The sequence below is a fragment of the Pygoscelis adeliae genome, unplaced genomic scaffold, assembly GCF_000699105.1.
Source record: "Pygoscelis adeliae isolate BGI_AS28 unplaced genomic scaffold, ASM69910v1 Scaffold545, whole genome shotgun sequence".
Taxonomy (NCBI): domain Eukaryota; kingdom Metazoa; phylum Chordata; class Aves; order Sphenisciformes; family Spheniscidae; genus Pygoscelis; species Pygoscelis adeliae.
The window spans coordinates 552,871-567,091 of NW_008824746.1; the positions used below are offsets into that span (position 1 = coordinate 552,871).

General features: G+C 36.8%; 1 protein-coding gene across 1 annotated transcript in view; it reads left to right on the forward strand.

Moving 5' to 3' along the window:
• UNC13C (unc-13 homolog C (C. elegans)) overlaps positions 1-14,221 on the forward strand; it is a 181,208-nt gene that overhangs the window by 119,303 nt on the left and 47,684 nt on the right. The window contains exon 18 of the mRNA XM_009323411.1: positions 4,396-4,481. Coding sequence (XP_009321686.1) covers positions 4,396-4,481 — 86 coding nt within the window. The remainder of the gene's footprint in view (positions 1-4,395; positions 4,482-14,221) is intronic.

Here is a 14,221-nt window from a genome sequence, read left to right on the forward strand (position 1 = left end):
CTTTGATAAAGCAGCTCTTATAAACGATGACATTTGTTACTAAAACAAGTTTCATGCAATGGAGGAATGTTAATCAAAGCACGGTACTATGAAAAGCTCAGCTACCATTTCAGCAATTTAAGGACCTTAAGAAGAGACCAAATCCTGCTACCCTCATGAATAAAGCTGCTAGTGCAGTGAGTTGTATTTTGCATAATGACATACTGGGCTGCATTAGGAAGACCACAGCCCACAGGTTGAAGGAAGTGACTGCTTCCTTCTGGTCAGAACCTGTGACACTGCATTTGGATGGTTATTTCCAGTTTTGATATCCCAGTACAAGATAGACATTGTCAAACTGGAGAACTACAGTGGAGGACAACCAAGGCGATGAGGGGGATGGAATGCGTGATGTGTGAGGAGGGGCTGAGGGAGCAGTTTGTGCAGCCTGAGGAGAACACAGCTAAGGGCAGTGCTGATCGCATTCTTCAGCTTCCTAATGAGATGTTATAAGGAAAAGACAGAGCCAAACCACTTCCAGAAGTGCACAGTAGAAGGCATGAAGCACAATTTTCAGGTAGGAAAACTCTCATTAGCTATACAGGAGCAAATCCACATTCCACAGTGAGAGGGGTCGAACACCGAAGTATGTCGCCCAGAAAGGTTGTGTCATTTTAATGTTTGGAGGTAGTCAGAATTCAGCTGTACAGGCCCTGAGCAACCTGACATAACTTTGAGGTTCTCTCTGCTTTGAGCTAGATGACCTTCAGATGTCCATTCCAGCTTAAACTGTTCAAAAATTCTGTAAAAATGGCTACATTAGCTCAAAACAACGTCCAATCTGCTGTCCGTGTGGTCAATACTGGATGCCTAGAGAGACCGTATCACAGTCATCGTTGCTATCCTGGCCAGCTAATGGTTGAAATAGCAGCCACAATATTATAGCCTTTCTAGTTAAGGACAAAATTTTACTCCATCACAATTCTGTGATACTTGTTGACACAGCTCTTAGCTTTTTTTCCTTTTCATTGACATTCAGAGCAAATCTTGTGAATGCATGATGTATTCTGTCAATCCTGTACACTTTGTACAATATTCATTTAAAGAATAGCTAACTGAAATTAGGCATAAATATTACTTAGATGAATGTAAATATATACCAAGGGGGGAAATCTAATCCCAGGATTTTGATGTTAGCAAATGCAGAAATTGGTTGAAGAATTTAAAATTATTTAGATCTTGCATTCCATTTAAGAAAAAGTAATTAATGCAAAAATGATATATCAATTACACTCTGATAATCTCTGTCCAATCCTCTGTAAACTAATAATACTTGAAAAATTTAAAATCAAATTGTCTACACTACACAGCTTTAATGTCTCCATACAATTCAGTTTTAAACCATTATAGTTAATATGTATATGAAAGGAATTTTAATAATGGTAGATAACAGCTATTTATTTCTGAAATATGTTTATAAGCAGTAATTTTTTTTAATAAGCAGCTTGTGGCTAATTAGTTTTGTGATACAAGATGTTATATGTCTCAAATTGCTGTACATCAGTGAACAGGATAAAGAACGCAGAGCAGAGTAATGGAATAAAGCTTATTTTCTTGTGTCAGCACAGTTCATATGAATGACAGGATAAAAGAAAGCCATGAATCGGATGTGAAAAGGTTATTTCTACCGTGTGAAAACAATGTTTGTCACAGTCTCCATTGTACATGCCTGTCTGAGCCGGGTGGAGCTGCAGTAGCAAACATCCAGGCTTGTGAAGGCAGTCTTGAAAACTAGAAGTGTACTTTGCTTATGGGATTCCACTTACCACCAGCTCTGATAGCATTGATCAGAAATGCAAAAAGTGGAAAAGCAACGGTATCGTCGTGTGGAGAAGGGGCTGGGATAGTGCTGAAGCCAGAGTTTTGTAACTATAATGTGGGAAGCAAGTAGTTTTACTTTCTGAATCAGGATTAAATTATCTGGAAGTCAAACTATTAAACTGCAGGAAACTTTCATGAAATAAAGTCTAGCTGAACCCTGGCAAACTATGTGATGTCATTTCCAAGCATGTTAATGCTTGGAGAAGTGTATTTTATGGCTAATATTGCAGCACAATGAGATCTACAGGCATATTAGGTACCTAGTTCGTTAGCATGTTAAATCAGTTTACTGACCGAAAATGTTGATTAGGCTAACTGTCCACATTACATTACTAACCTACTTTGGACAACTTAAAAATCTACTATTTGAGTCTCTGATGAATAGACCTACAGATATCATAGCTGTCATGAAGCAAAATAATTACATGTGAAAAGTAAATGTTTTATACTAAAACACAGTGGGCTTTCTGTTGTATGATCATTTTTGTCACAGTAATCTCCTGCTAAGAGGTCACTGTGTTGGATAAAACGTACACAAGGATGTATGGGAATGGCAGCCAGTCCTGCAGGGCTGTACAGAAAAATGTATCCACGTAATGATAAAATTGCAAATATCTGTTCCCTAGGCACTGGATGGAAGGATTTCATTGGTATGTCCAGTTGATGGTTTTTCATTAAGTTTGTATTTCTCGGGGACAGAGAAGTTGATATCTCTGGGTGTCAACTTTAGGTACCTAACTGAAGTTAGGTGGGATGAATCGAGGATACTGTGTAGAACTATAGTAATTTAAGCAACCTAGTAAAAAGGGAATTGTAGTTTGTGTGTGCATGTGCTTTCACAAGTTAAAATGTATACACACACATATATATACCACTAATCAAACAAATGCATTTTTCTAAGACTCAGCCTTGCATTATGGCCAGCTTTGCGTTATGGACAAAAGACAGTGTCAATATTAAATCAGCTTTTAAATATTTCCTCAGAGCAACATTGTCAAAGTTCAAGTGTGGTGCCAAGAGAGCACTCAGACTGGACTGGAGGTAAAGAAATTAAGACAGTTATAGTTAAAATATATTTGAGCTTTTGAACAACAATTAATTTTGTGTTAACAGAATTAATACACAGTTCTGTAATTGAGCAGCCATTAGCATAATGATAATGAAGGCATATCAGTGATCTGAGCTAGCAATTGCTTCATATTAAAGTGACAGAGCTAATGAGCTGTTTAAGTACTTTTTCTTTGCGGATATGATCACTGTCAAATATGTCCCTGGAAAGAATTCGGGAAAGAATACTTTACTTAGATTATATTGCTATCACCTTAAAGTTGCACATCATTCTCATTCTTTCTTTGGCAATAAGAACTTTAAAAATTCTTACATTTTTACAAAAATTATTACAGAACATTTTCTGAATTTGATTAGTGCTTCAGTAAAAGGTGAAAATACTCTGGATCAAATTCTCTGCTAGTGTAAAGTGATGTAATAAACTCAAGACAAAAGCCACACAGCTCTGTGTGTTTCCTCACGAATATGGTCTTCGATGATTTTGTGTATTCATGGTGAACTGCTAGCGTATTCGCATGGCTCTCACTGCACCGCTGTAAGTTTGAACAACTGTTTTACCACTCAGAGGTTCTGTGCAGTAATTCCTGCTCTTCAGCTGCGTGACCTGCTTTGGTCTGCTTCTGTGCCCTGAGAACTGCTCATATTCATGTCAGTCCCACACCTGCAGTAAGGACAGACCCTTTTTTTTAAAAAAAAAAAAAAAAAAAAAGGATGGACAAATAGCTCGCCTTTTAAATATGATGTGAAACATGCAGTGTCGGTCACTAAAATGTCAGCTATTGCTAGTAGCTAACAGTGAAGATGATAACTGAAAGATTAAAGCTTTTCTTTTACATAGAATAAGAAGCAGCTGGGATCTATGAAAAAGTTGTGGAAAATACTTACTTGATAACAACAAAAAATATCTAAAAAGGACTGTTTTCCAAAGATGATGTGAAGCGTAAGACCAAAACTAAAAGTTTTAATCAAAAGTATGCATTTTTCTACCTTTTATATTCTTTACTGTTTTATCCATACCTCAAGGTGGAAGTCTTCAGTGAATTGGATTCAACTAGTATAAACCAATATAGCTTCACAGACAACTTCATTATTTTCCAGTATAATAAGGGATTTAAGGAAAACCTGTAGCTGCTAAACATCCGAGCCAACTGTTTCAGGTTTTTCATAAGCTGTCTGATTTGTCTAAAGTTGAGGCGTTATCTGCAAGGCAGATGGATGTTTCATGATTTAAAATGTCACGTGAGGGAATTGGTGCAACATTCAACTAATCACTTAGTTAGGCCCCTGACATTAGACTAAGGGAAGTTTTTAGTTGAAGATTGGATGGTTCATATAATTGTACAAAACACAAAATACAGTAAACGCATACTAGGGGAATTATTTTGTGGAAATATTTGCCTTTCTGCTGTGCAGCTGTAAGCATAATTTCTAGCAGCAGGTGAACTGATGTAATGTGATTGATTGCAGGTTCCCTCAAGAGCTGAACATGGGAAAAATCAGTGCTGAAATCACGTGGACTCTCTTTGCCCAGGACATGAAATATGCTCTGGAAGGTAATTAGAACAAACTATTAATTACACTAGAGAGTTCAACAAGACTGATTGCCACTGCAAATCACACCTGGCATCAGATTTCTGTGGGTGGTAAGAGTTTTCTGACGTACTTGTTTAAGATGTTTCATAAGTTAGTGAAAAAGAAGCGTTGTAAAGAAAGAAAATCATTGCACTGCAACTATATGAAGTTATCTGTGGAAGAAGGAGACAAAAGAACTGTAACTTGAAATGCTACTTCTTATTACCTAAATCTGACAAAATCATCAGTGTCCAAAGAACCACAAATATGCTTGCTAGAGAGCATTGTAGGCATTCCATATTTTCTTACTAGCTGAAAATTGCTAACTTGCCCACAAGAAACATTTACAGAATGAAGTTATGGAGAAAACATATACAGATAATTAAACCTTTTTGTGTTCAAAAGGTAGGTTGTATTCATTCTAGTTCCGACAGAATCAAATGCAGTTTCCTTTTATTCTTTAAGACAGTACTGTGGTTAACCGTAGGTAAAATATACTTTTCTGTATAGCAGATAATGTCCAACTAATGGTTTCAAACCCACTCATTAAAATATGGTTATTGCAGAAAACCAGGTAAAAATACCTGCATGAAACTTTTTTAAAAAATACTGAAGAGAAGAAGTTAAGAAATATTCTTAATGAATGATAGAAATATTGCCAGCCCATATACATGTATTCATATGAACTTTTAGATCATTATTAAAATCATGACTCTTGAAAATAAGCTCATCAAACTCTCCCTAGCTAGTATTTATTTTTGCAGAACAAAAAATGATGGCATTAGCTGAACTTCACTAATTTTCTTTACCTATTAAACAGATTTCAGGTTTAAATGTGAGAGAAATGCAAGAGGATCTTTGTTTCCATCTGACATCAAGAGTATAGCTAAGATGAGTTGGAAACTAAATGTATCAAACCTGAATTTGATCAGTAAACTAGATTTCTGCATTGTAAGATATGCAATAAAATGCATTCTGTTGGTCTTGTACGTATACAATCTTTACAGAGTTTCTCTCCAGAAATAAAAAAAAGAAAAAAAATTAAAAAAATTTAAAGAAAAAGTATATCAGAAACCAATTATAAAGCAGACAGTGCAGTTTATAATCTCATGGTCAATCCCAACATGATGTGAAAGGAATTATAATATAGAGCAGTTTTTTTAAAAATAAAATAAAATTTTTCTCCTCCTTTTATAAAAAATTGTTATTCAGAGAAAGAAAGAATTTATAGTGCTAGCCAATTTTTTTTACTTCCACAGTAGCAGAAATAGCTAACTGTGATTTTTAGGTAAGCAAAACTCACATTGTCTTCAGTCAAGCCTGCTACTAACTACAGAGCATGTCTGCCAGTGGTGAAAATAAGTATGAGGTTGGATTTAAACAACATTTCAACTCAACAGGCATAAAGGATAAAAAAAAGGAGTATTTGAAAATTAATTTCTGTATTATTTGCTCCAGAATGTCTAACACGATAATACCAGTGTGGTGGTACTTTGATAATACTGTAGATTTTTATGATGATAAAGAAAAAGAGAGAAAAGATGAGTGACTAGAATGACTATTAATGGAAGAATTATTTTGTTCATCTGCTATTGTGTTACTTTATTTTGTTAATTATATTATTTGAATGTGTAAATAATTACTAAGCACAGCAGAAGAAAAAGATAGGAGGAAAGGAAGGAATGAATTACAGAAGTGGTGATTATAATATGTAGAATGACAACAGAAGACATGAGAAATCAAATCTAAGATGTGAGTAGAAGAGATGTTCAAACTAGTATTTGAAGGGGATGTTCTGTAGTCATGTCAGAGTGAATCAAAAGTAGAAGTTTGAGCAAGCTAACGTCAGGCAGGAGATCATCCTTTGAGAGTGATCAATGAAGTCGAAAGCACCAAAAGCTGAGAAGCATGAAGACCAAATGAAAGCCACTATTTTGGGTTAGAATATATTCCTGGTTACATCAGTGAGAACAACCTTACATCTGGAGAGGCTGTGAATCGGGAACAGGTATCAGAAGATGGCTGTTCAGCACCTCGGTGTCGTCTATGCACTTACAGATAGCTAGCACAGATTAGTAAGGATTTCTAATAGCCATTATGTTGTCATGCTTTCATAACTTCGAATGTATAGTTGCACTCTGCACACAAACATCCCTGAGCACCCCGGTGCTTGTAGTGTTTTAGCCATTGAACTATAAACATTCTGTACTGCAACACGAAAATTCACGAAAGATAATTCACTCTATTTGCGAAGTAGAGCATACTTAGCACTCAAAAGGCAGCATCAGATCAAGCCGTGGTTTGTTTTTTGGTTGTAAAGAATAGAACAGGAAGCTCTTGAGGAAGAGTTAATTATACAATACATGAAGTGTGGACAGTTGGGCTGGATCAGGACTTTAAAACAAATATTAATATTAATATCCTAATTCTGCAGAGAGATATATAGAGGACTCATTAGGAGGCACTTGACTTCCTATGTCTATTCCAAACCCAAACCAGTCCCTGCATACAGAGTCATCTCTGTGTTGCTGTGGATACTGTCTTTCTGAGGAAAGTAAATGCTATTTTTGTCATGAGAAATTCTAAGTCACTCCCAGAATCAGCAGTGAAACAGTTCCTGTGTATAAATAGTAATTGAAGGAAATTGAAATTAATTATAAATTATTATAAATATACATAATTTCACCTTCTATGGCTTCATTCCTAAACAGGATCCTCAATAAATCTAGTCACAAAATATAGATCAGCATGCTGTTTCTCTCTCTAGCTTTGCTGGTTTTCAAATCATTAATTCTTTCCATGGATATTTTACAAACTGAGTTTGATTCTCCAGTTGATAATGGCAATAAAATTTTTTGCTTCAAATTCTACAAGGTTAGGAGCAAGCCCTTAAATATGGTCATACTCGATCCTCATGGTTTTAATGGACTTTGTTAAAATGCGTTGCATTCTGCTATGCCAGTCTCGCCTTCCAAGTTATTAACATAGGCTACCATCTGTTCATATGTAGTGTCCAGGGGTGTGATTGCAATCTTTGCCTGATTCAATTTAGTATTAATCTCCTGAAGCGGCATCTTTTGTGTTTAAATTTGATTCCTTTCTGTATCCAATCAAGAAGCAATGAAATAGTCCAACATCGTTTGCAAAAGGATTGCTGATGTGATAAAAAAGATTAAATTAGCTCATCCAAGATCCTGTTTCTGGTTTTTCCCACCTTATATATTCCCAAGTATATCTAGCCACTCCCATCAGCTTAAATTCAGGAAAGGAGTATGTCATAACTCCATTCTCTAAGAGAAGACCAATACTGGAACGTTCAGTTTACATTCCTTTTTCCCCGTTTTCCTGAGAGCAGTTCAGAATGGCTGTTCAGGCCACGTACCCTGGCTGTACAGCTGAATGCCTCCTGTATCTGCCCCGGGGATGTATGGCGCTGCGGCTGCTGCTGGGGAGATTTGCTGCTCTTCAGCGGTGCTGCCTACCTCCTTTGCAATAGGAGCCCTGTGAGCCGGGCACCGGCAGACGTTACACCCCTCTGCCTTGTCTTCTCCCCTGATTCTTGCCCAGGACAGTCTAGCTGGGAGGCTGCTGTTGTGACATGGAGAAGATGGAGGGAACAGCAGCTTCCATAGCAGTGGCCTTTTGCGAGAGAGGAGTATAGTGGCTGCACGTCCCTACGAACACCAAGGCAGCACATTTCCACGTGACAGGGTAGATGGCTGCTGTCGGGGGAAACAGCTCGCTTTTTGGATGAGAGAGGAAAGGACATCCCAAAGCACAGTTCAGGTCTCCACAGCTGCTGAGATCAGGGCTCCACTGTGCCAAGCTGACATGCCTTGCAAACAAAACGGTACTAAAATCTGGTATTGAGTTCATAATTTTATTCTAGATTTTCTTCCATTTTAAATTAATAACAATGTTTAGCCTTTGCATAGTATTAGAAGTTTTATGCAAACTTTAACAAATTAAGTCCACACCAGTTCTAGGGAGCTTGGGATTATTTTCATGTATAGTTTTTGCATGGAGAAGGTATCATATGTTGCTCTTTGAGAACTGACTTCATTAGATTTGGTCCTTTTTTCTCTTCTTTGCAGGTTATTCGTGAAGCAACAGTGATTTGCATGATAGATCATACATGTTGTTTGGCATTTAGTTTACACAAGCATATCTGAGCTTATAGGATGTTAATATTTTTGTACTGTCTGGTCCTCAAATTATTCTGTATTTATGGTACAAACAAATGAGAACAGAGAGAGAATTTCACCAGCAATGCAAGTGATTTGTTACTGACTTCATATGGTAAGAAATCTTTTCCTTTCCAAGTATGAAGATGCGAAGGTTAAAAGATGATGAGAGAGTAATGAGCTGAAATTAGACATGCAATTACAAAAGTATCTTTTTTATTCTATGTCCTCAGAAATGTCTTTTTCAGATCTTTCATATCTCTAACTTTTGAATAGGTCAGAACAAATGTTCAAACCTATCCAGGCTGTTAGAAAGAGAACATTCTAATTGCTGTTATTATGATAATCTAATTCCAGTAGTGGCCAGAAGTCAAGACTAGGATCAGGCCAGAAATGAATTAGCTGCTGTGTAAATACAGAAATAGACAGTCTCAATCCTGCAGAGCTAAGATTCTGAAGTGTCAGGCCTTATAAAAATAGGAGAACAAGAAAGTCATTACACCATTTAATGCATTTAACGTAGGTTTGCTTTTTAAGTTTGCTGTTCTCCTCAATGCATAAGCAGATATCATCTTCCTGTTTCTCTGGCAGATTCCTCTTTCATGACAGAAACTGATAAAGTGATATGACAGAGAAGAGGCAGGTCCGTGAGTTGGTGCTGAGCACAGAGACAGCATAGAAAAAAAAGAGGCTAATGCTATTTAGTCTTAAAGTTGTCACTCAATAATATCAGTGTATATTGCCCCATATATTTAATAATGATCACGAAGTTCCCCTTAAAACAGAATATAACCTTGGCTTAGAGGGAGACTACAGAGCAGATTCGGGGAGGTGGGGCTGAGGTTATGGAAGGGAGAACAGGGCAGCATCCACCAGAATGCAGGGTTTCATCAGGGTATCAAAATAGGAAACCTTTTTATTTTAAGTGAATCTCATTCTGCATTCACTCATTTCAACAAATGTATTCCATCCTTGTTTTTCCAGAGAGCTGAGGAATAAGGAGTCATATGTAGTCTCGGGGGGGATTCAGAGAGACTGTAAAGGCAAAGATAAGGAGATTACAGTTGGGGTTAATAATAAACTTTCCTTTGGCAGATAATAAGATTGAATGTGACGTGATTGGAGAAGAGGGGAGTTAGAAATGTTCTTTGGTCAGCATAACAGACAACAATGTTAATAACAGCAGCTACATACTGTGTGTGCTGGAGGGCTGAGCTTTGCGAGTATGAGAATCCAGTTGAGTACCTATCACGTGCAACACAGAGATCCCCAGGCCTGCCTAAAAAGCACCGTAGCCATACCAAATGGCACTATTTTGTTGAAGTTAATTAGACTCGCTAATTAAGACAGATAAAGTGGACAGAACTGTTCCCAGGAGCTAAGTTTCTTCATGGCATCATACTGTGCTGTATCAGTGTGTCATCTTACTTGGAACTACCTCAGAGATCTTTAGTATGGCATAACCTTGCACTTGGGGGCATGCCCACTGCATCATTTGGTCATTCCCTAACCCATTTGCTTTGATTTTACATACTGAACCATAATCAGAACAATAAGTACTACGGACCGTTTATACTGCGGTACAAGTCTACAGTAATCTTAGTAAGTTAAAGCTTCTTTCTGTCTGATTGTAGGTGTGTTCATGGTGCCAGATGTTACTAGAAAAAATGTAGTGCATCAGTGAATGCCTGACTTCATTATTTAGTCTTAAAGTTGTCACTCAATAATATCAGTGTATATTGCCCCATATATTTAATAATGAAAGCTCTGGCCTTATTTAATCTTCTTTTAACCACTGAATATTAATCTTATTCTGAAACATTGTTATTAGCTCTTACCCAGGCAGTTACTGATTGTAAAACATTTGTGTATAAACTTTTCCAGCGTTGCCTAATTGTGAGCAAGACAGTTTTGCTAGTCAACATATACTAGTACTACCATGCTAGATAGGTTATTAGACTGTAAATGATGCTTTAAATGAACCCTGCATTGATTAATAATTAGGTGCTATTTATAGCTCACATGGCCCTGTCCTTTCCACAAACCAATGAGTTGAGTATGCAAGTAAGGGAGAAGTGTTCTATTCAGCAGAAGGGGCTGTATATCACCTATAGGAGCAGGAAGAGAGCTCTGTCTTACACCAAGGGGCAGTCAAGACTTCCTCTGTAGTTCATTAGGTATCTCAGCCCAGAAGCATAATTTGCCTCTTCTTTCTTCTTGTCCTCAATTACTGTTCTTCACCAGTAAGATGATACAACTTCATTGCAACTCACATTTTTACAAAAACTAGAGCTATGGCTTTTGTCTGAAATAATTTTATGGCGGGGGGGGAAGAAATCAAGCAAAATTGTGACTTTGTCCCCACAGATAGTCACTTAAAGGACCTGCATTTTTTAGTGCAGTTCTGCGTCTGTTGTTTGGAGAAAAGGTTCATCCTTTTGCTCCTACAGGACATTCCCCTGATGCAGTCATGTAGTCCAGCAGCTAGGGCTTGAATTTCCCTGTCCTATTTCTTGAGGGATTTATTCCCCTTATCTCTGTCAGAGTGGAGCTGCATAATGCTCACACAGTAGGAGTGGAACCTAGCTGCTGCATCTCTTCATGAATTCTGTGAACTAATCACCCTGTGAATCCACTTATATTTTGGATTTCTTTCCTTTTGGAAACAGTAACCAATGACAGCTTTCTTAAAATATTTTTCTTTATCAAATTTGAGTAAAAGAAAATTTAAAACAACAAGCAACCTGCATGCTATTTTTAATCCTGCCTACTCTTAAACTTCGCACTAAGACACTTTGTAAAAGCTTTCCTCATACAGCAAACAACTGTTCTTCTCCCAGTCTCTGTTTTATTAAATTGAAGACTCGGTCTTTTACTTTCAGGACTTTTCCACATATGGAGATTCACTAGTGTCTTTTTTTCTCCTATAGATACACAGGTAAATTTCCCCTTATGGGCAAGTGCATTAGTTCTAAACTGAACATTTGATACTGGTCCCAGCACCCCCAGAAGAATAGGATAAATCCATTAAAACTGCTTGCTTCCACATTATCTTTTAATAAGCCTTAAGTGCAATTTGCTGGGTAACAATTAGAGAACACCTCTCTGCTTTTGCCTTTGCTTCTGCTTTACAGGCAGATCCAGATACAACACAGGTACTTATTAAAGCGCAACCTCACATTTATCTTGCTGCCTGATTATTCCTGTTTTGTACTTTGTTCTACTAATTGCTTATAAAATGCTACCATGTCTATTTGGTAAGGTTTTATGCTCACTTTGTGCTCTTGTGACAAGCCAAAGAGTAGACAATCAAGTCTAAATGTTTCCTTTATGGAAAGATACATTTTAAAAAAATTAAACAATAAATAAATGAAAGTAACCTGTTATAAAAATAACATTGAAGATGCAAAGCTGAGTATTCAGCATTTAAGACCCAATACAATGAAGGCTGCCTTTATTACCTTTATTCTCTTTTTCCTCCCAGATTCAAGCATTACAATATAACATTTAATTATGTGATAACGTTTTCTGAGAAGCAGTGGTTTCCAAGAAGCATGTATATTCTTTCCTTATTCTGCTATTTTTATACATCTTAGAGATTTATGAAAGCCAAAATCAATGTAAACTGGATTCATATACCAGCATTACTTTTCCTCTTTTATTACTTTCTGATTATGTGATTACTTTGAATAAATGTTGAAACTTCAGTACAAAGTATTTGAAACTTCCATCGTATTCTTCAGAACCAGGGCTTTAATCGTCATCACAGATCTCATATCAGATAGGATGGACCATTTCTTCTGCTCCATTCATAGCTTGCATTTCCTTAGGCTTTCCATGGTCAATTCATGTATAAAGCAAGAATTCCACTAACAGTAAAAAAGCACAATTCAAATTATTTCAGTCCTTAGAAGCAAGTGCTTATTTCCTTCTGTAATCAATAGTAGCCGTGTATATCCAAAGATAGAATTTTGTCTCTGAGTGTTTGTTCTTTGAATATTATTGATCTGTTTAGCTTTCCTGGTACATAAATTTCACTCTGATGTGATATTGAAGGGTAAAAGCTGTACTGAGGTTGATCTTATTAAATTATTTGCTGTACTGGCTTTTTTCTTTGTCTTAGTTGGAAGCAGGACAGAGCAAGTTTATGCTTAATCAAGCTGCATATCTTGCATCTTGCGTTGTCCTGTTGGTGATATACCCATCCGCTTTTCTGGAACTTTGCTGGAAGTATTTGGCTGTGAAGTAGTAATTAATTGATGAGACTAATATGCTAAATTTTCAATAAGGAGTAAAAAAAGCAACTCAGTAATGTTAAGAAGATATCAAAGGTAGTTTGCCTAAAGTAATTTGAAATGTTTAGGCAATATAACACAGTAGGTAAAAAATGGCAAATGCAATGTTTTGTAGTAGAAAATAGGGTTGTTTGCAGCAGATTCACACATCCCTTATGATATTACATGTTGCATCTCTTAGATAGTATGTAACATCGGTATTTGATGCCCTTGACATTCCCATAAGCAGTTTACCTCTCCCAGAAAGTAATGTACAGCTCTGCCTTTTCAGATGTGAAGCAGGTGGCCTTGAACTCACTTGTACCTGCCATGAAACGTGAAGCAAAGCAGAGCGCTCTGAGCAAATGGCCTCTCGCTTTGAGAGCTCCTCACTGAATGTAAAGGGCAATGTCATATCAGCTTTTAAAGTGCACTGCGTTAAGTCAAGCATTGATTAGCCCACTTCCACTGCAGGCAAGAAGACAAAAAAGAACAGTAAATCCATTCTTTCCTACAATTCAGAATGAGGCGGTCTGCCTTCCTTCCCTGGTCTCTGTTCTGTGAGGAAACATGACTCTCTGGTTAAGAAATCTTTGAACAAGATGTACACTACCTTTCATAATTTATGTATGTTCCCTTAGTAAATTCACTTGATCTCCCTATACCTCAGTTTTCCATTTGTAATATGTGAATATAATCACCTCATAGAGATGTTCAAGGGGTAATCCATTATGTTTGTGAAGTGTTCAAAGATAATTTGATGAAAATTTCCAAGAAAATGCAGAGAAAAGATTGAATATGTAGAAGTCTCTTATGAAAGACACAATTTATTTTTAAAAGGAGATTTAGAGGGGGGTTTAGTTGTAAATCAGTTGTAAGTGCAATTCAAAAAAGGAGGTAATGACAGAAGTTTTTCAGTTTATTATATTTATCTTGACACAAAGAGCCCTTTTAGAAAGACTGTTAGTATTTCACATTACCAAAATCAATGTAAATTATCAATTATCAATTACTTGCGTCCTGATCTGTATTTCAGTTAATAACCAGTGACTTCCATTGCCTTTAGCAAAGTACAAGAACCCTGGGATGACATGTCTAGTAGAATGTAATGTTTCCTTCTAAATCGGTTATGAACTTTGTTTGAGTTTACATTTTTCTTCATTTGTGTCCTGATCCAATATGTTATATTCAGTTAGTCTTCCAGTTCATTTCAGTGGTACAGGGATTAAGTCTAGAGCACTATAAGCATAACACCCACATTAA